Source organism: Symphalangus syndactylus, chromosome 6 (assembly GCF_028878055.3).
Source record: "Symphalangus syndactylus isolate Jambi chromosome 6, NHGRI_mSymSyn1-v2.1_pri, whole genome shotgun sequence".
NCBI lineage: Eukaryota > Metazoa > Chordata > Mammalia > Primates > Hylobatidae > Symphalangus > Symphalangus syndactylus.
In genome coordinates, this window is record NC_072428.2 from 11,154,681 (window position 1) to 11,178,396 (window position 23,716).

The 23,716-nt window shown below is 56.7% G+C and overlaps 1 protein-coding gene across 5 annotated transcripts in view; it reads left to right on the plus strand.

The window, feature by feature from the left end:
• CHST1 (carbohydrate sulfotransferase 1) overlaps positions 1 to 22,578 on the plus strand; it is a 112,144-nt gene extending 89,566 nt beyond the window's left edge. The window contains exons 1-4 of one of the 5 annotated variants that reach the window (XM_055281808.2): positions 5,991 to 6,485; positions 18,845 to 18,929; positions 19,360 to 19,457; positions 20,485 to 22,578. In XM_055281808.2, the coding sequence (XP_055137783.1) occupies positions 20,527 to 21,762 (1,236 nt within the window). In that variant the 5' untranslated portion in view covers positions 5,991 to 6,485; positions 18,845 to 18,929; positions 19,360 to 19,457; positions 20,485 to 20,526 and the 3' untranslated portion in view covers positions 21,763 to 22,578. The other 4 variants (XM_063640958.1, XM_063640957.1, XM_063640956.1 and 1 more) reach the window with 4 other exon arrangements.
• The last annotated feature ends 1,138 nt before the right edge of the window (positions 22,579 to 23,716 follow it).

Here is a 23,716-nt window from a genome sequence, read left to right on the forward strand (position 1 = left end):
AGACCTTACCACCTCCGATGTCTGCCTGTGGAGATGTGTGCCCACTCTGCCCTGCTCATCCCCACCTGCCAGCAGGGAATACACCAGAAGGGCCTCCAGCCTTCTTGGCAGTAGCCAGGGCTGCAGAAAGGGCTGCCTTGGGGTCCAGCAGGTGGTGAGCCCGTGTGGGCAAGAGGGAGTGAGGACTAGGGGTGACGATGTGTGAGAGGTGAGTGGGCGGGAGGCAGGATAGGGGGAGCCTTGCCTGGAGGCCAGTGGGGGTACTGAAGGGCTTGGTGGTGGGAAGGGTTTATCAGACAAGGAGCACGCTTCCTGAGGGTGGAAGGTTTCTTCCTGACTTTTCCTTCCTGCTACCTGGCTGCTGCAGGGCCAGGGCCCTAGTGGCTTCATACTGTTTTAGGACATGTCACGGAGTGGCTCCCTGGGCACAGACACTGTCCCTCCTTTCCTTCCCTGCCAGTTTGGGCACCTGCCCACAGAGTTTGGGAGCAGGGGCCGTCTCCTGGGCCTCTGCCTGCACCTTGCCCCATTCTGAGCTGGCTCACAGATCTGGCTTGGGACTGCCCGGCCCAGGGCTGAGCTTTTGTGGGCAGGGGCAGAGGAGGGAGCTCAGCCCTGCACGGAGCCTGCCTTCCCTGGGCCAGCCTCCCTTGCCATAGAAACAGCCCCACGGAGGCCCGGGAATTACCCAGGATGGGAATTTTAATTGCAGCCCACGATCCTGTTCTGCAGTCCGCCCCCAACTCCCATCACCTCCCCAACCCCAGGCCCTGTGAGATATTCACTGTGTCATATTTTTAGATCAGATTCAGGGTCTTGTTTGCTTTTGGTCAGTCTGTCTCCTCATGGCCCTGTGGCTGGGTGTCTCAGGATGTAGCCTGGTGCCAGGTGTGTTCGGGTGGGCAGTGGGAGGTGGGGGCCTTCCTAAGCTGAACATGGGCCTATGGCCAGCACTGCGCTTCCACTGCAGGAAGGCTCTGAGTGGGGAACCAGGGGAAGCACTGGGTGACGAGAGCACTCACTGTGGCTCTCGGGCCACAGGGGAGAGTGTGACAATGGCCAGTAGAGTAGGTTAAGGAAGGTCAGCGTCTGTGCTGGATCCCTTCCTCAAAGGCTAGCTGGAGCGGGCTCTTTCCTCAGAAGGAAGGGGCATCTGGCTTCCTCTGATCTTTTCTTCCTCCCAAGACCTTTGGGCTTGGAAGAGACTCACCTTGGCAAGCTCTGGACTGGACCCATGAGGCCAGAGGAAGGAAGACGAAACTCCCAGAGTGTGGAGCCTCCTTCGATGAGCTGAGGATCAAATCTCCCCCAGCACAGACCACGCCCTGCCTTCCCACCTACCAGTCCCAGGAAGGCCGAGGATCAAATCTCCCCCAGCACAGACCATGCCCTGCCTTCCCACCTACCAGTCCCAGGAGGGCCCAGGATCAAATCTTCCCCAGCACGGACCACGCCCTGCCTTCCCACCTCCCAGTCCCAGGAGGGCCGAGGATCAAATCTCCCCCAGCACAGACCACTCCCTGCCTTCCCACCTACCAGTCCCAGGAGGGCCAAGAACCCTGGGGTGGCTGGGGCAGTTTGGGCAGCAGGTGTATTTGTGCAGAGGGTGGGGTCACAAGATAGGGGTTCAAATCCTGGCATGGCTACTTCCAAGCCCTTAGTTTCTGTTTTCCCCCGCCGGGATTTGCTGGCATCCTCTAATTTATCTGGGGGATTTGGTTCTGTAACTGGGAAAGGAGCAGCACTTTCTGTGGCTCCAAGAATAAACAGGGAAGGGTGCCCTTCTCCCTGGCCTCTCAGCCTGGATTTGAGGCCGGGGTTAGAGGTTGCAGCCAAAGCCAGATAGGCTGTTTGCAGAGACGCCTTGGGACACTGTGGCAATGTTTTGGGGGCCCTGGTGCCCAAGGGCCTCTGTGTTGGGGAAGATGCCATTCTCCCTGCTTCTGGTGGCCTCAGCCTGGAGCTATGGGAGCATCAGGGCTTGTCCCTTGGCCTGGACATTAGCTCCCCAACAAGGGACATAACGAGGGAAGCCTGGTGAGGCTAGGATGAGGCACTCCTTCAAGTAGCTGCTTTGCCTCTGGCAGTTTCTTAGAGCAGGAGCAGAGAACATGCTAGAGGTGAATGCAGGTGACAGGTTGGTCTGGGAGTAACTTAATGTCCCTTTGAGGGATTTATAGAAACCCTTGTAGGTGAAGTAGCTTTTCAAGGGGCTTTGGCTGGAGGACCTGGTGGGGCAGGAGAGGGGTTTCAGTGAGATGCGGTGTTCTGAATCCATGAGCTGGCAAAGCCTGGCAACCTCGGACCCATTGACCCACGGGGATGGTAAGAGGAGGAAATGGGATCATATGTACAGTGGCTGGCAGAAGCAAGGCCCCCACCTTTTTGTTTTATTTCAACAACAAAGAGGTTGATTCATCCAGAAGAGGAATTCATCCAGAACAGGGCAGAACTGGGGGATAGGAGGCAAGTAAGAGGGCTTTTCCTGAAAAAGGAGACCCAGTTGGAGGCTCAGTTCACTTCTGCATGGCCTTGGGTAAGTCACGCATCTTCTCTGGGCCTCAGTGTGCCCAGCTGTGAGATGAGGGAGTTAGTTCAGCTCACCTCTGGGGCCCCTCCGGCTCTATGATGAATGGGTTTCCACATCACCTGCGGGAAAGGTCTGCTGGGCCTGTCTGTTTTTGCCCAGGTTTTTCTGGTTGGAACTTTTTCTGCAAGTGCTGTGGGCTCTTGGGCCTGGAGTCTGGGCACAGCTAAGCCGTCTTCCGTGTGCTTGCTGCCTTGTCACTGTCCCCCATGAGACATGGGAAATTGAGGATTGCCGCGGCAGATCTTAAATCAGAGCCCGGGCCATCCATCTCCCAGAACAGACTGAAATAACAAGGTGGGTGGCACAGATCGCCGCCACATGGACAGCCGAAAGATATTAAAAAGCCAGAATCTCGAGCCCCCAAATCCCTTAACAAATTTCCAAATACTTCAGTGACCTGCATGCGGACGAGAGAAGAGGGAATAGCTCATTTTAGAGTTCCCTAGGAAGGCCAGGGGGCTGCATTTCAGGAAACGCCTCTGTCTGGGGACTTCTGAAGGCCCTGCCACCTGCCATTGGCCTCCCTAGACTGCCTGACCTCCAGCTCCTCCCTGCAGGTGCCCCCACTAGAGTCAGCCTGGCCAGAGTGGCAGAGCAGAGTGCCCAGGAATGTGGAGCCAGACTGCTATGGCGCGCTGTTGCTCACCCGCTCTGTAAATTTGGGAAAGTTGCTTAACCTTTTCGGCTCTCAGTTTCCTCATCTGTAAAACGGGAATGACATTGGTTACTTCAAGGGGTTGTTTTGAGAGTTAAATAAAATAATCCACACAAAGCAAGCAGCACAGTGCCTGGCCCATCTTGAGAACTCAAACATTAGCCACTAATATTAATCTCCCTCCTGTCCCATAAATGAGCCCACCCAGCTGCTATTTCCTTTCACAGGCTCTCTTGCTCTTCTGCCTTTTTACATTCCAACCATCTCTTAAGCCTCAGTTCAACTCCCTCCTCCTCCAGGAAGCCCTCCCTGAATGACCCTCCAAGGCTCCACCTCCCTCTGACTTCCAAGGCTAAATTTTTTTTTGTATTTGATTATATTTGCAGTGACTTTTCTTTGCTGCTTCATTGTGTAGGATTCAAACTCCTTGAGCACAAGCCCTTTGCTTCTGTTTCCCCCTCCCCCTTTTCCCCACGGCACCTGTCACAGTGCAATCCACACCATAGGTGCTCCTAAAACACCCATGTTTGTCAAGTGGGGGATTCCAGGAAACTGGAGACAGAATCCTAGTGTTTCTGAGAGCGGGTCTTTTGTCTATTTTTAGAGTTTAAATGTTCTTCAAAAACTTCCCAAATTCCACTCTGTCTTTACATTACAACCACACCAATCTTTTCATGTCAGCCAGATGTACTTTCCCTCCTCTCTACCCGAAATACAACAGAATTTGAAAAATGAGGCGCTGGATCTGGTAGTGCAAGATAGAGAAAGATTTCTCTAAACCCTAACTATTCTTGTCAGCCTGAAAACTTGGGGAGGGATTAGATCTGGGTGAAAAGGAAGGTTCTGATGGCTCAGCCCAAGGCTATTAGAGCTTGGTTTTTTATAGAGGGACAGTCGCGATTTGGAAACATGAAGTCTTAGCTTTTGGAAGGTCAGCACCACTCTTGTTAGGCATCCCAGTACGCTGCCACTCCCTGGGCGGGGGTGGGGAGGGGGAAGGCAGGTGGAGAAACAGACTTGGTAGCCTTGGAGTCGGGACTGAGGACTGACTCTGCCATCCCAGGTGCTATGGCTACAGGAATGCGCACTGGAAGGTGCTATTAGCCCCTCCAGCTTGATGGGGGTGGATATGGGGGAGAGGAGTTTATAGTTACGAGTTTGCAATTGTGACCAAGATAAATGACCACTTGGTCTAGTGGGACCCTTGGGGCAAGGCCTTCATACCATCTGCTCTGGGTGGAGAGAGGGAGACTTTCTTGATGACCCGAGACCCCAGTCCTCCAGGGAAGTGCAGCTGTCATGTTCTCCTCTTGGCGAGTGAGTGAATGTTTGTTCCTGGCTACCCTGAACGCAACAATGTGCAATTATTAAGTACTCACCCCCGTGCCAGACACTGCTGAGTGCTCTACACACGTTACCATCCAGTGTTCCCAGCAGCCCTACAGGGTGAGGACCAGTACCTCTGTCTTCTGGATGAGGAAACTGAGCCGCAGAGAGGCTGAATCACTCACACAAAGTCACCCAGCAAACACACAGCAGGTTGCTCTGACCCAGGAAACTGCTGTGCTAACCATTCTGCTGTGTGGGATGGAGGCAGCAGCTGCTTGTCCATACATCGGGGACGAGGCTTTCCCAGAATGCCTGGAGTTTTCAAGCCATCCACTGCTCTCTGCCCCCCAGTCCAGGAGTGATGGAGAGCTATAGTCGGGAATCAGAGATTCCGGGTGGAGAGGGAGGCTGACTGCTCCTCTGCTTCAGAAATAACCATTTGGTCAGAACTGAGGAGCATCAGAGGTTCAGCCAGACGAAGCACCTTCCCAGTCTCCAGATGAGGAAACAGGCCACTGGGGTGGGCAGCCTCAGTCATGTCAGATGTGGTGGCAGAGCTGGGATTCCTGGCCGTCCTCTCCAGCCCAGGGGCCACTGATCACATGATACTGCTCTGCTCGTGCACCCTGCTTCTCCTCCACTCCAGTCTGAGAGGTTCACCAACCAGTCCCTGGTGCCCAAGCAGGCCAGGCCTGTGGAGGATGCTCAGTCAATATTTGTGCAGAGGATAAAGGACCAAGGTGCTCGGCTGGCCAGCTCTGTCCCCATCCCTCACCCATAAAAGCAGTGGTGGCTCCAGAATGCCGCCTAGAAAGCCAGGGCAGTCTGGTAGGAAGAAGGTGGGCAGGGTGGAGGAGCGGCCTAGAAGACGGTCAGCCAGCAAACCCACTCTAAGGTCCCATTAAGACACCCCCTGACCCTGCCCAAGAGGGACAACTGCAGCGGGGACAAATGATTCATCCCCACACTTGAGAAGCAGAGGGGCGGGGAAGGAGGAAGGGCTAGGGGTGTGTGTCAGGGTATTGCACACAGAGGTGGTTGGCTTCAGTTCTGGGTTCTGAAGTCCCTCTGTGCCGCTGGCTGGGGAAGAGGTAAAGGACAGCTGAGCCAGGGGCCAGGCTGGGACTCCAACCGGACTTCCGCGGCGGGGGGCGCTCGGGGGGCGAAAGGCTTCGGCGGCCCGGCCAGCAGCGCCCTCGGGGGTAAGGGGAAGGGAGGTTACGCGGAGAGGTGCCAGAGACAGCCGGTGCCCTTGCCCGCCGGCCGCCCGAAGCCCGGGTGGTGGGCGTGGCTGCCCCCGGCGGGTGGGTGGGGGCGGGCTCCGGAGCCTGGCTGCGGAGTGGGTGTCCGGGGCGCTCGCGGCTGGAGCGGCGCGGGGGGCGGGAAGGCGCGCGCCGAAGGGGTGGGGAGGAGAAGAGGCGGGCGGCTCGGGGGTGGAGCCGGGACCGCAGCGCCTGCCGCTCGCTCGGCGCTGTAGCCGCCGCTGCCGCCGCTGCTCTTGGCTCGGGGACGCGGGCGGGCGCTCCGAGAGGCTCTGGTGCCTGCGGCTGCTGCTCTCCTCCGGCGCCCGGGGCTGCGGCGCTCCGGGTCCCGGCCCCTGTCCCGGCGTCTCTCGGGTCCCTGAGCCCCGGCCCCGGGTCCCGCGTCCGGCCGGAGAGAACGCACTCAGCTGCTCGAGCCGCCCCGGGCTCGCGCCCCCGGGCCATGAAGAGGGGCCCGTGAGGCGCGCGCGGAGTCGGAGGAAGAGGAGGGAGGAGGGAGGCCGAGGAGGAGGGCGCGGGAGGCGCAGGATGCCGCCGCCGCCGCTACTGCCGCCGCCGCCACCCGCGGGCCCTCGGCGACCCTGACTCCAGACCCGAGGATGGAGCCGGCGCTGGGCGCTGCAGCTGCTCCCGGCGCGCCCCCGACCAGGTATTGGCCGGGCCCCGCGGGCTCCGGGGCGGGCGGGAGCGGACACTCCGCCGCAGCAGCCGGGAGGGGCGCGGGCGCGGTGGGAGACGCCCCTCCGCTCGGAGACAGCAGCTACCGGCGGTGCGCGGAGGGGTGGCGGCGGCGAGGGACGGCGGCGTGTTGGGCGCAGGAAGGGGCTGCCGGGGCTGGTGGCCGGTGAGCGCCGCGATCACCTCAGCCCTCCCTGCCCCCATTCGAGGAGGGCAGCAAACTTGAGACGCGCGGGGGCCCCCGAGGCGCTTGGCTCCCCTCCGCTGCGGAGCGCACTCGGGGACTTCTCCGGGCTCACCGTCCCACGACCCGCCTGGCTCGGGGCTGCGGAGGCGCCTTGAGACCCTGAGGTCCCCGCGCCCGCACCAACTTTCCAAACCCAGCTGCACCCGGAGGCGGGGGCGCCGCTCCCTGCTTCCTGCTCCCAGCCCTGGCCCGGCCTCCGCACTCAGACCGCTGCGATGAGTTGGGCCCCTGTGGGGCCGGAGCCGCCGGATGGTGCAGAGCCCGCCATTGGAAGCCGGAACAACCCTCCGGCTCTTCTCTGGGTAGGACCCGGGGATCAGCCCCTCCCAGGCTCCAGGGACCCAGTGCTGGCTTCCGCGGTAACAGCCCAGAGTAGCCCTAGCTGGGATGCTGGGTGTTAAAAGGCCAGGCTGCCTGAGGAAGGTAAGACCCGGGGGTCGTCCTGGAGTGGCACCTTGGCCTGATTTCAGGTGTGCCCCCTCCCCCACCCCGGGCCTGCCCTTTCACAGGACTGCCTTCCTCGGCTCTGGGGCCGGCTTCCTCTTGGTGGACTCAAAACTGCTCCTCGGCAGGGGACTCCCTAGGAAGGGCCACTCTTAGGGTCCAGGTGCCCGAAGACGGGCTTGGGCCATTGACAGGGAGCTGGAGGCTGGGGCAGGGGAGGTGGCTGTCCAGTCAAGGACAGGAATTCAGTCCAGCATCTTCTGGAGGGGTGGGAGGAGCTGGGGGCAGGCCTGGGCGCAGGAGTCAGGCACCCTGGCTGGGAGGAAGCTGCTTTGACCAGCACAGGGACGTCAGAGGCAAGCAGGTGGGAACCAGCGGGCCAGCTGTCTACCTCCAGAGGTTCCTCAGCCCCTTGCGGTGGGGCCTGCCGTCTCAGGCAGAGACCTTACCTGGGCAGGCAGTTCCCAGGCTCCTGTCCTCAGCAGTGGGGACACTTCCAGGCATCATGATGACCCTGTTTCTTTTTCAAAGTGCTTTTACCGTCATGACTCACACATCGCATTCACCAGGGAGGTATCAGGCTTCCAACCTATTCCGTTCCCCTCCCTACCGGGTCTTTAGGGAGCTGCTGGGGAAAGGAATGGGTGGATTTGCCCTTGGGCCTTGAACCCCTGCAGGAGGCCAGGAGCCTGGCACGGCACCTTTGATTTTCCTGTTGCCAGTCCCTCATCCTGGCGGTGAGCAGCCCTAGCCCAGGATGCCTCACAGTGATGGGGTGGGGAGGGGAGGGGCACCAGGGAGAGCAAGTCTCTGCTAATCATCCCCCAAACTCTGCTGGGTCTTCAAAATCATGGCCAGGTGCCACCCCCAGCCCCCTTCACTCAATACCCGGCTTCCCCATCTCAAAGCAGAAACGCATTTTCCCTAAAATCCAAATCTCCTTCTTTGCTGAGTAGTTGCAATGCTTTTGGCCAGAGGTTTCCTCCCCAACATCCAAAGTCAAACTTCCCTCTGTCCTGGCCCCTGAGCCATCTCTGCGAGTCACAGGCCCCTGCTGGGAGAGGGATGTATCCCCCTGACCACTCTCCCCCCAACCCTTGTCGACAGGGCCCTAGCTCCTGGGCAAGGGTGTTGCTGACGGCACTGATAGAGGGGTGTGTGTCAGGCCGCATCGGAGGAGGAGTACCTCTGTGTTCCACTGAGTCTGCAGGAGGGGCCCAAGTGCCAGGCCCTCCCTGGGGGGCCAGGTTCATGCCCTACTGGATTCCCCTTGCCTACCCCTCTGTCTCCCTCCCTTGGCCGCTGTGGATCTCTCTTTACTTTCCCAACTCCACTCTGCATTGGTGTGGGGAGGGAGCATTTGATATTCATAATCTGGTTCAGAGAAGGTCCCGAAGCCCTGAGTCACTGTATGGTTTCCATGGAAACAGACTTGTTCAGAGGACTCAGTGTAGCGGCTGTGGTGGGGGAGAAGGGAAACATATAGTAAAACCAGGCTCCACAAGTGTGGCAGGACTTGGACCAGCTCCCTTCGGTGGGGACTGTGAGGGGTGGGCAAGGCTCTGGCCTCCCTGTCAGGGGCTGCCTCTCCCCACCCACTGGGGTCCCGCCATTGGATGCTGCTCAGCTGCTGCTGTGACGCTTGGCAGGCCGCTGCTTCTCCCATGGACCTTCTGGCTAGGTGCCTGGGCTCATGGCTACCTCTCCCTGCCTCAGTTTTCCCCTCTGTAAGTGGAGAAAATAACACCGACCTGATAGCATTGTTGTGAAGGTCAAATGCAGTAATATATGAGACATACTTAGAATGGTGCCATAGTAAGTGTTCCAAAGCATCATTCCTAGGAATTAAGTCAGGACATTGGAAGAAAGTCCCCAAGCATGTTCACCTAGATCCTTACCCTGGGTCTCAGCAGGTGGTCCTGACATCTAGCTGGGCTGGCCTCCTGCTTTGAAACAGCCTCTCCCCAGCGAGAAGCAGCCTGCCATTTTTTTCTACAGAGCATTTGTTTCAGGTTCCTGAGGGCCTGGCACAGTGCTAGGCAGCCCTGGGTTTTGTTCAGACCCTACCTGTCTAGGAGCCTTGTGGGAGTAAATCCAGACGGACCGGCAGCTTCCTGCCTCAGCCTTCCCGCTAAAGGGAGGGGTCGGCCCTGGAGCCCCTAGGGGTTGAGGCAGATGGAGAGGAGCAGAAGAGGTCCAGGCAGAGATGGTGGCCCTCTGTGACAGAGTGAAGGGGTTGGGGTGGGGCAGGCCACTGTCCCTGATCCTAGAGAGGCTGGTTCATCTGGCTGGAGAAGCATCTGTCTCCCTCTTGATCAGCCAGAGAGGGACAGGGAGCTGTTCAGAAAGGTAACAGATCCTGCTCACTCTCCTAATCCCAAGTTAGAACCTCTAGTGCTCAAGTGTTCCCAGCATGCCCTGAGAGTCTGGACAGGCTTGGGGCTCCAGCGTGAGCAGCTGCTGATCTGTTATTGTCCTGCCTGCTGGGGCAGGATAAGGGGCTCCCCGCCCCAGTGCCTGCCTCAGCAGCATTGAGGAGTGCAGCTAGGGGAGATCCTGAGTGCCACTGATGCCTTAGCCGGTCTCCCTTACCAGCCCATCTCTCTCACTGCAGCCCTCCCCTCCATGGCCCTCAGGTTCCCTGCTCTTTGGCAGGGCTCCCTTCTCCCCTCCTGTAAGATGGGCTTCAGCTCCAGGCTCCATAAAGACATCCCATGCCCATCGCAACCAGCTGTCAGAGCTGCAAAGCCTGCTCTTTAGCTGCCGACCCTTCCTTCTATTTCACAGATGGGAAAACTGAGATTTCTGGGGTTTGCTTGTATGGCCAGAGCCCAAGCTAGTTGTAGCCTCTCTCAGCTACACACCAGCCCTGGGGATGCCCTTCCCTTCTTGCTGGCTCTCCAAGCAGCCCCAGCTGCTGCCCGGCACCCCCATGGACACCCCTTGCCAGCTCTCAGGTTCCTGCCAAGGTTCTACCCCCGGCAGGTCTCTCTGGACTGCTTTGCTGTCCTCATTGGTGTTCACAACACCTTCCAATGTAATATCCTCTGCAAATTTCATTAACGGACTGTTTACTCCCTCTCTCAGGATCATTAATGAAGATGTTAGATAAAATCTGACCCAATGCTGAGGCTTGGCAGCCCTGCCCCCATTCCCAGATTCACGGCCCTCCAGCCCCTTCCTCTGGGCTTGCTTCCTCCACCCGGGGCCCTTGAGACCTGCCCCCCTCCTGCTATTATGCCCTATGACAAGTGCTTAGGGCCAAGTCTGTTTGAATTAATTTTGTAAGATTACTCGAGGCGCTGTATCAAATGCTTTGCTAAAAATCAAGATATATTACCCTGCCTGCATTTCCTTCATCTACCCGTCTTGTAATTCTATCAAGAAAGCTATCAAGTTTGTCAGGCATGATTTGTTCTTTATAAATCCCCACGGTGCCGCATGGGGGCACAGGGTTCCCGCGTTTTCTAAATGTTTAGAGATTCCCTCTTTGTGTTTGCTCCTTGATTAGAGCTGGAAGGCGGTGGGTGGGCTGGGAATTGTCAGGAATGCTGTCTCCTTCTCAGGGTTGGGGAAGAAGGCGTGGCTTCTTTTCTCCCAAGTTTCTGCCAGTGTCAGTGAGTTGTTTAGGACTCACTGAGTCCCTGCATTTTGTGTGGGGGCCCCAAGCTGGGCACTTGGGGAGGAGGGATAGGAGAGAGCTAGGGGAGGGAGATGGAGGGGGGCTGGTGCTCTCCTTCAAGGATTCTGCAGGGCAGGTGAAACAGACAGACGAGCCTGCTGCAGACATCTGAAGGTACCACTGATTGAGAGATTACTGTGTGCCAGTCACTATGCTAACAGCTTTATATGCCAGATGCCATTTAAGCCCCTCTCCTGCCCTGGGAGAGGAGTGTGGCCTCCCTTCACCTGACTACCTGAGAATCAGAAAGGGTTAAGGCTGCCCAGGACTCAAGGTCTGGGTTTCACTCTCTGTTTATGCTGTTATGCTGCTCCTAGCCATTTAAGACACACAAAAAGGGTCAACAAAGCTGAATGGAGTGATTTGCACATTTTAGGAGGTCAGAGTGGGGATGGAAGGGAAGCCTTTAGGGAAAGCTTTGGAGAGGTGAAGACCTCACTCGCATATGAACCTCACATATAACCCCCACAGCCCGAAATCCGTTCATTCTCTTCCTGCCACTTCTGAGTTGCATGAACAAACCTCTTAACCTCTCTGAACCTCAGTCCCTCACCTGTGAAATTGATTCAGCGGTAGTTCTTACCCCTAGGCATGTGGAGAGGATTCAATGAGGTGAGGCCTCAAAGGGTCATACCATGGTGCTAGGCCGCCACTGTATATGAGCAGCCGCCATTGTGTTCTACAGTGGAGATCCCTGTTGATGGCAGGCAGAGACACTCATCTGGTTGGCCATATGCCCCGTGGATGGAGCTGTGGCCCCTCCTAACACTCTTCACCCAGCGAAGAGGGGTGACAGGGTGAGCCTCACTGGCATCCTGGCCCAGGGGCATCCTTGGGACCAGCTGTGGGCTGGTGATAAGCTTTGGGCTTAGAGAGCAGGGAAGCCTCAACTGGGCGGAGAGCCCAAACCCGATGCCCCATTCCAGACTGTTTCAGGCCAGATGGTAATAAAGACATTCTTTGGTGTCTTTTTGGTGGCATAGGATTTGGGCATTCCTGGGCTCCCTGGTCATAAAAGCACTCAAAGCTCTCACTGCTTGGCTAGCCCAGACCCGGAGTCACTGAGTGGGGAGCACAGTGTGTTTGGACTTCTGCCTATCAGGTGCAGCAGTCCCATGTCCACACCCACTTGGGATCATTTTCATTCTTGTCATTCAGCCGGGGAGGGAGAACCCTCTGGGAAGTGGTGAGATGGCACACACCTATCAGTATGCCAGGGGAACCAACCAGGAAGGGCCTCATTGGCAGCCCCCAATCCCCACCAGTGGATGCCCCAGGGACCTGACCCTGGGGGATGGCCAGTAGGTATCAGATGCACCAATATCTGGGTGGGGGGTGAATGCTGTGATCGAGATCGGCACCAATGTGTCCTGGGACCCTGGTGGCAACCTTGGCCCTGGTGCTCCCTCTCCCTCCCTCTGGCTGGGTGATGCTCTTGGGTGTGGCCTGGGGGTTTTAGCTCTGTGATTAGGGCCAGGGCTTGGGATTCTTTAGAGCCGAGTCTGAATCGTAGCGCCACCACAGACTAACTGTGCGTGCTTGAACAAGTTCCCACACTTGCTGAGCCTCGCTGCTCCTTGTCTGTGCAAGGTGGCAGTGGCCCCTGGCCTGTGGGATGCATCCCCTGACGGGAGCCAGGTCTGTGATCACCTCTGAGTATCCACGTCGGCAGCCTCCTCCATCCCACGTGACAGTCTCAAGGCTCAGGGTCCTATTCATTCTCCACCCGCAGTCCTCGTCCCCACGGGGCCAGCCAGGCTTAATGTGCAGGTGGCCCAGGCTGGAGACTCCTGGATCCAGAGACAGGCGGGCCCCTCTCCCAGCCTGGCCAGCAGCAGCTGCCTGAGTTCCAGCTCCTGTTGATGTTTCCCATCCTTGAAGCTGGGAGGATGGGCCGGAGCCCCGGTGTCCAGGAGGTGGGGCCTCGGTACTATTCCAGCTCTGGCTGTGGCTTCTCGGTGGGGCGGGGGACAGGAAACCGGGGCTTTTCCGCCCAGTGTCAGGGCTATAGAGTCCCGCCTACCTCAGGCCAGGCTGTACCAGGACTGGCCTGAGACAGGGAACCGGGACCTTCTGACTCATCCCTCCCCCAGAGGAGCTGGGCACACTGGGGCCTTGTGTTGTGGCCAGGAGGTCAGTCACTCTCCCCACTGCTGGGGAAAACTTTCCCCTCAGGTCGGGCCTGGGACCACCCCCCTCCCACTCCCACCCTCCACAGCAGGATGTGAGGTGCCCTCCTTACCCCAGACAAGGTCTCTGCAGCCACAACAGTCAGGGTCTCCAACCACGCAGGCTGCTGGCGCTTCAGTGGAGCAGGCTGTGGCATCTGTTTTAACTTTTAAAAACATTTCCAGGCCAATGGTGCCCCTTTGTGCATTTAGTAGTCCATAAAAATCATGGTCATGGCTCTCAATAAGCATTTGCTCTGTGCCTAGCACTGCGTTAAGCTGTGGGCATCCATTGGCCTTCTGTCTCACTGCCCAAATATTAGAAAGATTCTGTGATCGTTTCTCTCATTTCCTACATAAGGACAAGTGAGGCCTACAGAGGTTAAGTGCCTCACACAAGGCCTCATAGCTATAAGGCAACAGCAGTCGGATTCAAATCCAGGCCTCTGTGGCCCCACAGCTGGGGTGCCTAACTACCCCCCGACTGCCTCCTTGAATGCTTGTGGGTACCTTCTCCAGGAGGCTTGAGACATCCGTGGGTATCATGTGGACATTGGAGCGCTCTGCCCTGGAGACACCAGGGCTCGTAAGAGGCAGCTGGGCAGCCCTGCTGACGGTGAAAAATCGGTAGCCCAATTGCTCTCCAGGTGCTTGTCTTGGAAACCATGACTGTGAGAGCTTGTCCCCACTGGAGGTGCTCAGAAAATGTAGTGGTTCTGCCTGTGGGGCCCAGGGACTCCAGGGATTGTTCACAAGTACCATGTTTGTGGTGGTCCAGGTTCTGGAGAGAGGGTCCATAGACCTCACAGTGTTTCAAGTTGAGGTGGGCGTGACCCCAAAGAGAAGGGGTCCCCTTGGCTGACCTAGATCACAGAGGCCGACTCTGGACCCCAGCAGCTCACCCCCCTGGAAGGTTGCCCTGGTTGGATTGTGTGTTGGCATACTGCCCACATGGAAGGATGCTCTAGGACACTAGCCCATGAAACTCGTCTTTGGATTTCTCAGGTACAAAGTCTTGAGGCCTCTGGTTCTTTCAGACTCTGATACTCTTGTTTTCCCCTTGCCTTGCCTCATTTTCATCACCTCATTTTCCTTAGGAAGAAAAACACCTTGCTGTTTTATGCGTTTTAGCCTTAACTACACAAACATTTATGGTGGATTAGTGCTGGCTACGTCAGAGCCAGGGAGTAAGCATTTCCCCTCTGCAGTCCCCATCCTAGAGGCCTGTTTGCCAGCTCCTTCCTCCCTGTCCCACTCCCTTGTCCCTTGCCCCAGTTCTTGGGACCCCAGAGCCTTGGGGCCCCATTCATCATGGCTCCTGAGTTTGTCCAGAAGGACGATGTTCAGGTTCTTGCCCCACCCTCACTGTGCTGCTTCTTCATCCCCCAGGGCTTCACAGTAGCTTTTTAGGGAGAAATGTCTGGGAGAAGAGTCATTTCCCCATCCCAGAGCTCAGCTGCTCTGACAGCCCCAGGCCCCCTCTGAAATCCAGCTTTATTTCAGCTCCGGCCCTGTATCTCAGCAGTCCCCAGCTGCCTACTGTCCTTAGTGGCCCACCTGAGCAGACAAAGCCCATTTCTGGTGGAGAAGCAGTGCCTTTGACCCTGGTGCCTTGGAAATGGGGGCGGGGAGAGCTGGCTGGCAGTGCCCGGGGGGGAGGGTGGGAGGCACAGTGAGATGCCAGGGCTGATTTTCAGTACCGCACCCTGTCATCAATCACCCCTCTACTTCCTACATGGAGTGGCTTCACTGTGTCCCCCAAAATTAATAAACTCAAACTGAATCAAAAAGCTCAGTGTAAACGGTGTCTCCTCCCACCCCAGTCTCCTCCAGTCCCCCTCACTCTGGGGCATCTCCCGTTACTAGTTCAGAGCAAGCTCTTTCAGTGATTGTTTATGCATATATACAAATATACATGTCCGCCTCCTTAAACAAATCTGAAAAGGTGGTGTACTATTACACACGTGTTTTCTGGCTCTAGCTTTTGAAACTTATATACGCTGGGTGACTGTTTCTATCAGTATATTCATGTCTGAGGAGGCTTCTCTGATATAGTCGGTTGGAAAGACAATTCCCTGTACATGTTAATAACGAAGGGGTTAAGCTTCTAGGAAAGAGTGGGGTGCCCACGCATGGGCTTTCAGAGGTTCAGGGAACCTCTCAATTGTGTGTGTAAAATTGTGGGCACTAATGGCATTTCTAAGGGGAGGGATTGTGGTTCGAAGTTCTGTGGCCCAGAAAAGGTGAAACAAGGCCTCAGCCCTGTGTTTCGTGGGGTTTCTGTATAGCAAGAGATAGGGGCTCACTTGGCAGAAGGCAGCACCCCTAGGTTCTAGGGCCCCCACCCCCTGGCGCTGCCACAGATCAGGCCGAGGTGCGAGACAGAGATGCCCAGCCCTAGAATCTTCCTGGAAGGTGACTGGGTTTTTCCCACTCCCAATGGAGGGTCCCCCTGTCTGCTGTGTGGGTGGCCCCAACTGTGCCTGAGAATGAAGTCTGGGGCCTTCCTGGGATTATAGAGAACACCAGGGTTAGAGCTGGGAGGCCCTTCAGTCATCACGGGATCTATGGCGTAACCGAGGCACAGAGAGGCCAGAGGCTGAGTCCAAGGTCACCCACCTAGGGAAAGGCAGAGGCTGTGTGGGCCAGTCCTGCCTGTGACATTCAAGTCTGTGCTCCTTCCCTGCCAGAGCACCATGAGATGAGCGGGAGAGGCCCTGGGGAGAAGGCGAGGCTGCCTGTTGCTGCTGGGCTCTCTCGGTGCGACTAGGGTGGGGGTGCACGGAGCACAGGCCGCAGCCCGGGTGGGCGTGCCATCCTCACACCTCACTGCATCTTGCAACGTCACCTCCCACTGGCTACATCCTCACATCAGGTTGTAGCCAACAGCCCCAGAATTCTGAATACAGCAGCGACGACGGGACTACGAGGCTGCACCGCAGGATGTGGTCACTAGACGGCAGCAGGAAAGCCACTGCGGTGGCTCAGCAGGAAGAAGTTCCCAGGCCGGGAGAGGAGCTGCAGGAAGAAGGGGCGGTGGGCAAAGCCAGACCCCGTGGGCTGCAGGATGATTTGTTCTAGGCCCTTTCCTGAGACAAAAAGCAAACCAGACATTTAGCGATGATGATATTAATTGACATTTAGTGAGTGCTTACGCTGCGCCAGGCACTGCACTCACTAATTAGTCCTCACAACAGCCTTGTTATAATTATCCCCATTTTTGCATGTGCGAACACAGAGGCCCAGAGAGATGAAGAAAGCTAGCCAAGATCTCTCAGCCAGTAAGTGGCTGAGCTGGGATCAGCAGGGCTGGTGTCAGAGGCTGGGTTGTGTCTATATGCCTGGCATTGACTAAATGCTTTAAGACCTTCAATTCTTACCAGCACGACTGTAGCTGTGCCCACTTTATGGATGGGGAAACTGAGGCTCAGGGACAGCTGGTGAATCACCCAGGCCCACACACCTGCTGAGTGACAGATCCAGGTAGGCATGGTTCGGGGGGTGAGCTCTTACTGTGAATTCCAGTTCTCCAATACAGAGCTGTTCCCTGCCTCCCAGTCTGTGCCCTCATCTCAAGTTCGCTGATAATGAAATCTGAGCTTTCTCCTGGGAGTGAAAGCTCACCAACTTGCCTGCTTTCTAACAGAAATGATAGATCCTGGTCTCCTGTGTCCAAGGTTTGCTTGGATTTTTACTACGCAGAGGTAGAGGGAGGCCAGGCCAGAGGTTGCTAGAAGCCTAGGGATGGGCTCTGGGGGCCACAGTCTGGCTTGGAGGATGAGGGCATTGAGGAGTCTTTTGTAGTGGCTAAGGCTCCCTTGGGTACAACAGGACCTGGCCCCAGGACCTCTGGTTTCCAGGGCAGATGCCTTTAGCATACCAAGGACACTTGGCCAGCCCCGGGCCCAGCTCTGCCAGGCTGGGAGAGTGGGGGCATTTCCAGGAGGGCTGGACTTCCCCCATCTTCCTGTTCCCATGCCCTGGCTTTGCCCTCCCCGGGGGTACAAGGGAATGGCCTGTGGCTGGGCCTTCAAACACATGCCCCTCCTTGGTGTCCAGGCCGCACCTTGTGAGGCCGAGTCTCGCCGTCTTAGGGATTTATAACATCCAGCTGCTTCAGTGACTTCTGATTTATTAGCAAAGCAGCAGCTTCCAGTCCTGGCCTTAAGTTTCTCTGGGTGGAGGAAGAGTTGGGGGAAGAAACTTAAACGGCCCCCTCCCCAGCAAGATGGCAAGATGTTCCTCTTTAAATAAAACCCTAGGGTGAGTTCTGCTTTTGGAATTGGAACCCCAGAATTAAGTGAAGACTCCTTAAGGATTCTGTTTCCTGTCTTGATGAGGACCAAGGAGGGTGTAATATGAATGGAATTAGGGAAAAGGATTTGAATGTGGACTTCCTAGCACATTGCCCGGGCTGGAATCCTGGCTCCTTATTATGGGTGTGAGTTTGGGGAAGTTATCTAACCTTGAGGGGCCTCAGCTTCCTTATCTGCAAAATGGGGTTGTGACAGTATCAACTTCATAGAGCCGGCACAAGGGTGCGATGAGCTGACGGCTGTGAAAGAAGCATGTGCCTGGGAGGAACACTGTGAATGCCCAGCAAGTGCTTGCCTTCCTTGGTATTATTTGACCCACAGCATCTAGAACAGTGCCTGGCACATACAGGAGTTCTGATAGATGTCTGTGAATAAATACAAAGGAAGCGCATCCAAATGAAATGACGCTGCAGCCAAAGAACAGACTCCTGAATAATTTAAAAATATGACCTGGCACTATTATTGATGACATTCCCTGTCTGTTTCTTGAAAACCATTCACATTCACCATGGGGCACTGGGGCAGAGCAGGCCTGCACTCGCAGGGGAGTCAGGTTTAACGTAGAGGGGCTTTTCTCCCTGGATACCTGGCCCAGCCCCATGATGGAGGCCAGCATCTTCTGCCACTATGGGATGAGGTCAGGGTGGGATGCAGTGTGGTCGGGATTGTGGTTTTTCTCTGATCACGTTGAGAAGTTCCTAAGACTGAACTGTGCCCCTTTCTCTCTTGACTGCCACTTGGTGATCTGGTACTGATTCCCAAAGAAGTGAAATTTCATATTTAAAACACGACTTGATTTCTGCATCTGAACGGTGGGAGTGAGGACCCTGGCCTCCGAGAGTCTTATAGGGAATAACACGGTGCTAGAAGTTGGGTGAGCTGAGCCAGGCAGAACTGCAGGTTTGGGAAATGAGGATCCACTCACCCACTCCCAAAGGAGTCATGTCAAATAGTGGGGTGTGGGAAGAATCTTCACAAAGCACGTGAGTTCACCCTATCAGCTGTGAACCAACAGATCCACAGGACCAGACAGCAAAGGGGAGGAACATGCTCTAAGTCTCAGAAGTATCTGCCTGCCCAGTCCCCATCATGCTGATTCACAAATGGGCTGGGGCCAGTAATGGCATGCATGTTTGAAGGCCAAATATGTTTAAACTGGAGGAACAGGAAGCCAAATCTCCTTAGAGGGAAAGAACTGGACTCTGGAGAACCTACCAGATGGGGGTTAAAGCAGGCCTGTGAGCTCAGGCCGGTTCCTCTACCTCTGTGCCTTGGCTTTCTCTCCTGTGAAGTGGGCAGATATTGGCTTCCACATCTGGTTCTTGCTAGAAGGACACGAGCTGATGCAGGGAAGGGGCTTGGCGCAAAAATGTTAACTGAGATCATGTGGCGATCTTGGTGTTTTAATTCAGACTCTGTGAGGTGCATCAAGGTCAGGAATGCTCCCTGGTCCACTTTCGCTTTGAGTTTCAGGTAGCTGGTGTCACTTCGGTGTGGTTGGAAGAAGGCTCTCTCCCCAGCTGCATCCCCGAGGCGCCCTTTCGACCTGGAGGCCGGGGTAAGCCCCCCTGCCCTTGCCGACTTCTGCTAACCCGCTTCCTGGGGAATCGCTGCACAAGTTAAATTTTAAAGGGTTAGGATTATTTCATGGATTTAAAATGCAGAACCTTGCCAGCCTCCCTGCCTGCTGGGTTCTGGTGTGAGCAGAGGGACTGCGGTTTATTAGAAGAATGTGGTGGGGTGGGCAAGGAAGGTGACAGGAGTGGGATACAGTCCAGGACTCAGAGGACCACACTCAGTGGATTAGAGATGGTACTGGGTTGGCTGGGGCGCTGAGTCAGGGATGGATCTGGAGAGCAGGCGGAGCCCTCATTGCCTGGCCCTCGGGGCAGACTGTGAGGCACAGGACACAGAAGGGAAGGAGTGCGGAGGGGGCACTGAGACCCCAGCTCCACCTTCTGAGCCCTTCCCCTCCCTGTCTCTTGCAGTCTGCTGGCCACAGGGCTGCCGCACTGGCTGGGACTGCCAGCTGGGCCTGGAGACGCTGGTGGCTGTGGACTCCCCAGCTTGGAGCAGTCCCTCTTTGGTAAGTGGTTGAGCCCTCCTGTATTCTCCCCAGGAGCAGCCCCAGCCCCCACTCAGGTCTGGTAGCTGAGCCAGCCTCCAGAGAGGGTGCCTGCAGGATGCTCAGGTGGGCTCCTGGCCCCGGACTCTCAGCAGCCCCACTGGCTCTTTCTGCTTCTCCATGGTCCCTCCCCAGTCCCCTTTCTGCGGGCAGAGGGGACACAGGAGGTAAGAGTGGAGGCCTCTGACTCCCTAAGATCTTCTTTGCAGGCCAGTTCACTCTATGTCAGTGGGGATTATGTGACCTCCATGGCCTGGACCCTTGTCCCTAGAGACCAGGAGCAGACCCTGGGTGCTGGGAAGGGTTGCCTTTCAGCAGACCCTGGACGTCTGTCTCTGCTCCAGAGACTCTTAGAGACCCCACGAGCCCCAGAAGTCTACATCTGGAGTGAGTGGTCACCTGCATCCATGAGTTGGAGGGGGCTTGACACAGTTGTCCACCTTGCCTGGCCGTGCTGGCAGCTCACCGACCATGGTCTGCAGGGGTCCTTCACGCTCAGGGGATTGGGGTCAGATGGAGGCATCTGATAGGGACTCTTCTTTCCCCTAGGGATGGGCAGAGGACAGAGGAAAGAGGACCACCTGGAGAACTGGGCGCCAGCTCCTGGGGGTGGGAGACGCTGGCAGTGGGGAGGGGCATTGTTGGAGGCAGGCCCTGGTCATTCCCTCAGTGTGGGAGTAGGGGGAGCCAGGCTCTTGCCCCGTGAGGCCCCTCTAAGGAACTCAGAGCTCACCATAGGAGGCTTCCGCAGCTGTCTGCAGGTTAAATCCTGGGCTGCAAGGAATGTTTGTTCAGCTCCCCAAAGCTCCCAGGAGTCCCCCAGAGAACGGTAGTCTAGTGTAGAAGCTGCTTAGGTCTTCAGGGTGTGTGGTGAGCAGTGGACAGGAGCCGGGCCTTTCCCTGGGCCCCCTGGAGACCGGCTCTTCCAAGGGACAAGCCAGTGCCCCCGCTGTGGAGGCACCTGACCGCTGGCCGCCTTTGCCCGCAGACCTCGCCCCGTGGAGAAGCAGCCCCATGAAGGTGCCCAGCCATGCAATGTTCCTGGAAGGCCGTCCTCCTCCTTGCCCTGGCCTCCATTGCCATCCAGTACACGGCCATCCGCACCTTCACCGCCAAGTCCTTTCACACCTGCCCCGGGCTGGCGGAGGCCGGGCTGGCCGAGCGACTGTGCGAGGAGAGCCCCACCTTCGCCTACAACCTCTCCCGCAAGACCCACATCCTCATCCTGGCCACCACGCGCAGCGGCTCCTCCTTCGTGGGCCAGCTCTTCAACCAGCACCTGGACGTCTTCTACCTGTTTGAGCCCCTCTACCACGTCCAGAACACGCTCATCCCCCGCTTCACCCAGGGCAAGAACCCGGCCGACCGGCGGGTCATGCTGGGCGCCAGCCGCGACCTCCTGCGGAGCCTCTACGACTGCGACCTCTACTTCCTGGAGAACTACATCAAGCCGCCACCGGTCAACCACACCACCGACAGGATCTTCCGCCGCGGGGCCAGCCGGGTCCTCTGCTCCCGGCCTGTGTGCGACCCTCCGGGGCCCGCCGACCTGGTCCTGGAGGAGGGGGACTGTGTGCGCAAGTGCGGGCTACTCAACCTGACCGTGGCGGCCGAGGCGTGCCGCGAGCGCAGCCACGTGGCCATCAAGACGGTGCGGGTGCCCGAGGTGAACGACCTGCGCGCTCTGGTGGAAGACCCGCGGTTAAACCTCAAGGTCATCCAGCTGGTCCGAGACCCCCGCGGCATTCTGGCTTCGCGCAGCGAGACCTTCCGCGACACGTACCGGCTCTGGCGGCTCTGGTACGGCACCGGGAGGAAACCCTACAACCTGGACGTGACGCAGCTGACCACGGTGTGCGAGGACTTCTCCAACTCCGTGTCCACCGGCCTCATGCGGCCACCGTGGCTCAAGGGCAAGTACATGTTGGTGCGCTACGAGGACCTGGCCCGGAACCCTATGAAGAAGACCGAGGAGATCTACGGGTTCCTGGGCATCCCGCTGGACAGCCACGTGGCCCGCTGGATCCAGAACAACACGCGGGGCGACCCCACCCTGGGCAAGCACAAATACGGCACCGTGCGAAACTCGGCGGCCACGGCCGAGAAGTGGCGCTTCCGCCTCTCCTACGACATCGTGGCCTTTGCCCAGAACGCCTGCCAGCAGGTGCTGGCCCAGCTGGGCTACAAGATCGCCGCCTCGGAGGAGGAGCTGAAGAACCCCTCGGTCAGCCTGGTGGAGGAGCGGGACTTCCGCCCCTTCTCGTGACCCGGGCGGCGCGGGTGGGGGCGGGAGGCGCACGGTGTCGGTTTTGATAACATGGACCGTTTTTAACTGTTGCCTTATTTCCCCCTCCCTCTCCCACCTCATCTTCGTGTCCTTCCTGCCCCCAGCTCACCCCACTCCCTTCTGCCCCTTTTTTGTCTCTGAAATTTGCACTACGTCTTGGACGGGAATCACTGGGGCAGAGGGCGCGTGAAGTGGGGTCCCGCCCCCACCCCACCCCACCCCATTCAGACACACGGATGTTGGGTCTCTGTGCGGACGGTGACAATGTTTACAAGCACCACACTTACACATCCACACACGCACACGGGCACCCGCGAGGCGACTTCTCAAGCCTTTGAATGGGTGAGTGGTCGGGTATCTCGTTTTTGCACTGTCTTACTATTCAAGATAAGAGGATACAAACAAGAGGACCACTGGTCTCTAATTTATGAATGGTGTCCATCATTTCCCCATCCCTGCCTCCTGCCCCTGACGCCCATTTCCCCCCTTAGAGCAGCGAAACTGCCCCCTCCTGCCCGCCCTTGCCTGTCGGTGAGGCAGGTTTTTACTGTGAGGTGAACGTGGACCTGTTTCTGTTTCCAGTCTGTGGTGATGCTGTCTGTCTGTCTGAGTCTCGTGGCCGCCCCTGAACCAGTGATGACTGATGAATCTTATGAGCTTCTGATTGATCTCGGGGTCCATCTGTGATATTTCTTTGTGCCAAAAACAAAAAAAAAAGAGTGGATCAGTTTGCTAAATGAACATTGAAATTGAAATGCTTTATCTGTGTTTTCTGTAAATAAAAGAGTGCAATAATCTCTGTGTGTGATTGTGGGACATTCTGAAAGGGCCTCAGCGGGATCTGGGTGTTCCTGGCTTTGGGGGAGGACAGCAAGAGAGAGGTGGGGGTGGGAATTAAATGACAAGTCTGTCTTTCAGAACTCTTGTCACCCTCAACACTGAGTTTAGTTTAGGGTTTTTTTTTTTTTTTTTTTTTTTTGAGACGAAGTCTCGCTCTGTTGCCCAGGCTGGAGTGCAATGGTGCCATCCTGGCTCACTGCAACCTCTGCCTCCCAGGTTCAAGCAATTCTCCGCCTCAGCCTCCCGAGTGGCTGGGACTACAGGTGCACACTGCCATACCTGGCTAATTTTTTTTTTTTTTTTGTATTTTAGTAGAGACGGGGTTTCACCGTGTTGTCCAGGCTGGTCTCGAACTCCTGAGCTCAGGCAATCCTCCTGCCTCGGCCTCCCGAAGTGCTGGGATTACAGACTTGAGCCACCTCACCCGGCCGTGTTTTTTTTTTCCTTCAGTCAGTTGAGACCAGGTAACTTATAGCCAGGGATAATGTTCAAAGTCTTTAACAAGTGGTATGGCTTGCTGAATCAGAGTAGCTAGAGGTAAGAATGACATCCTGGAATCCCTTCTTGTGCTAAATGTTACCCATTTAGTTGGTGGGTCTGGATCTAGGATAGCCAGGGACGGGGAAACTTCAAGGGGTGGGGTGCCTCAGGGCAGTGGCTGCTGACCCACAGACCTGGAAGTATTTGACTATTTGAATAACTGGTACAGGCTTACTGGTGTCTACACTGGCAGAGAATCTGCTGTGCTTACTCCCCTTCCCTTCCTTGGCAATCTAGCAGGTTCCTCCAGGCAACTTCCCCAGCTCTTATTCCAAGAAAACCTGCCCCTGGGGCGGCCGCAGGTCACAGCTTTGTTGTCCTGGGACAATGGAGTGTGTGGTGATTAGGCAGCCCCGGGGTCCTAGCCAACTGGAAGAAGGGCTTCCTGAGGAAACAGTCCTGGGCTATTTTATATGTGTCAGGAGGATGTAGACAGTTCAACAGCTCTAGCAAATGCCTTAACTAATAGTGGCTTAATCAAGATAGGTGATTTTCTTTTTTTAAAAATTTTATTGGGGTAAAATAACAGAATATAAAATTTACCATCTTAACC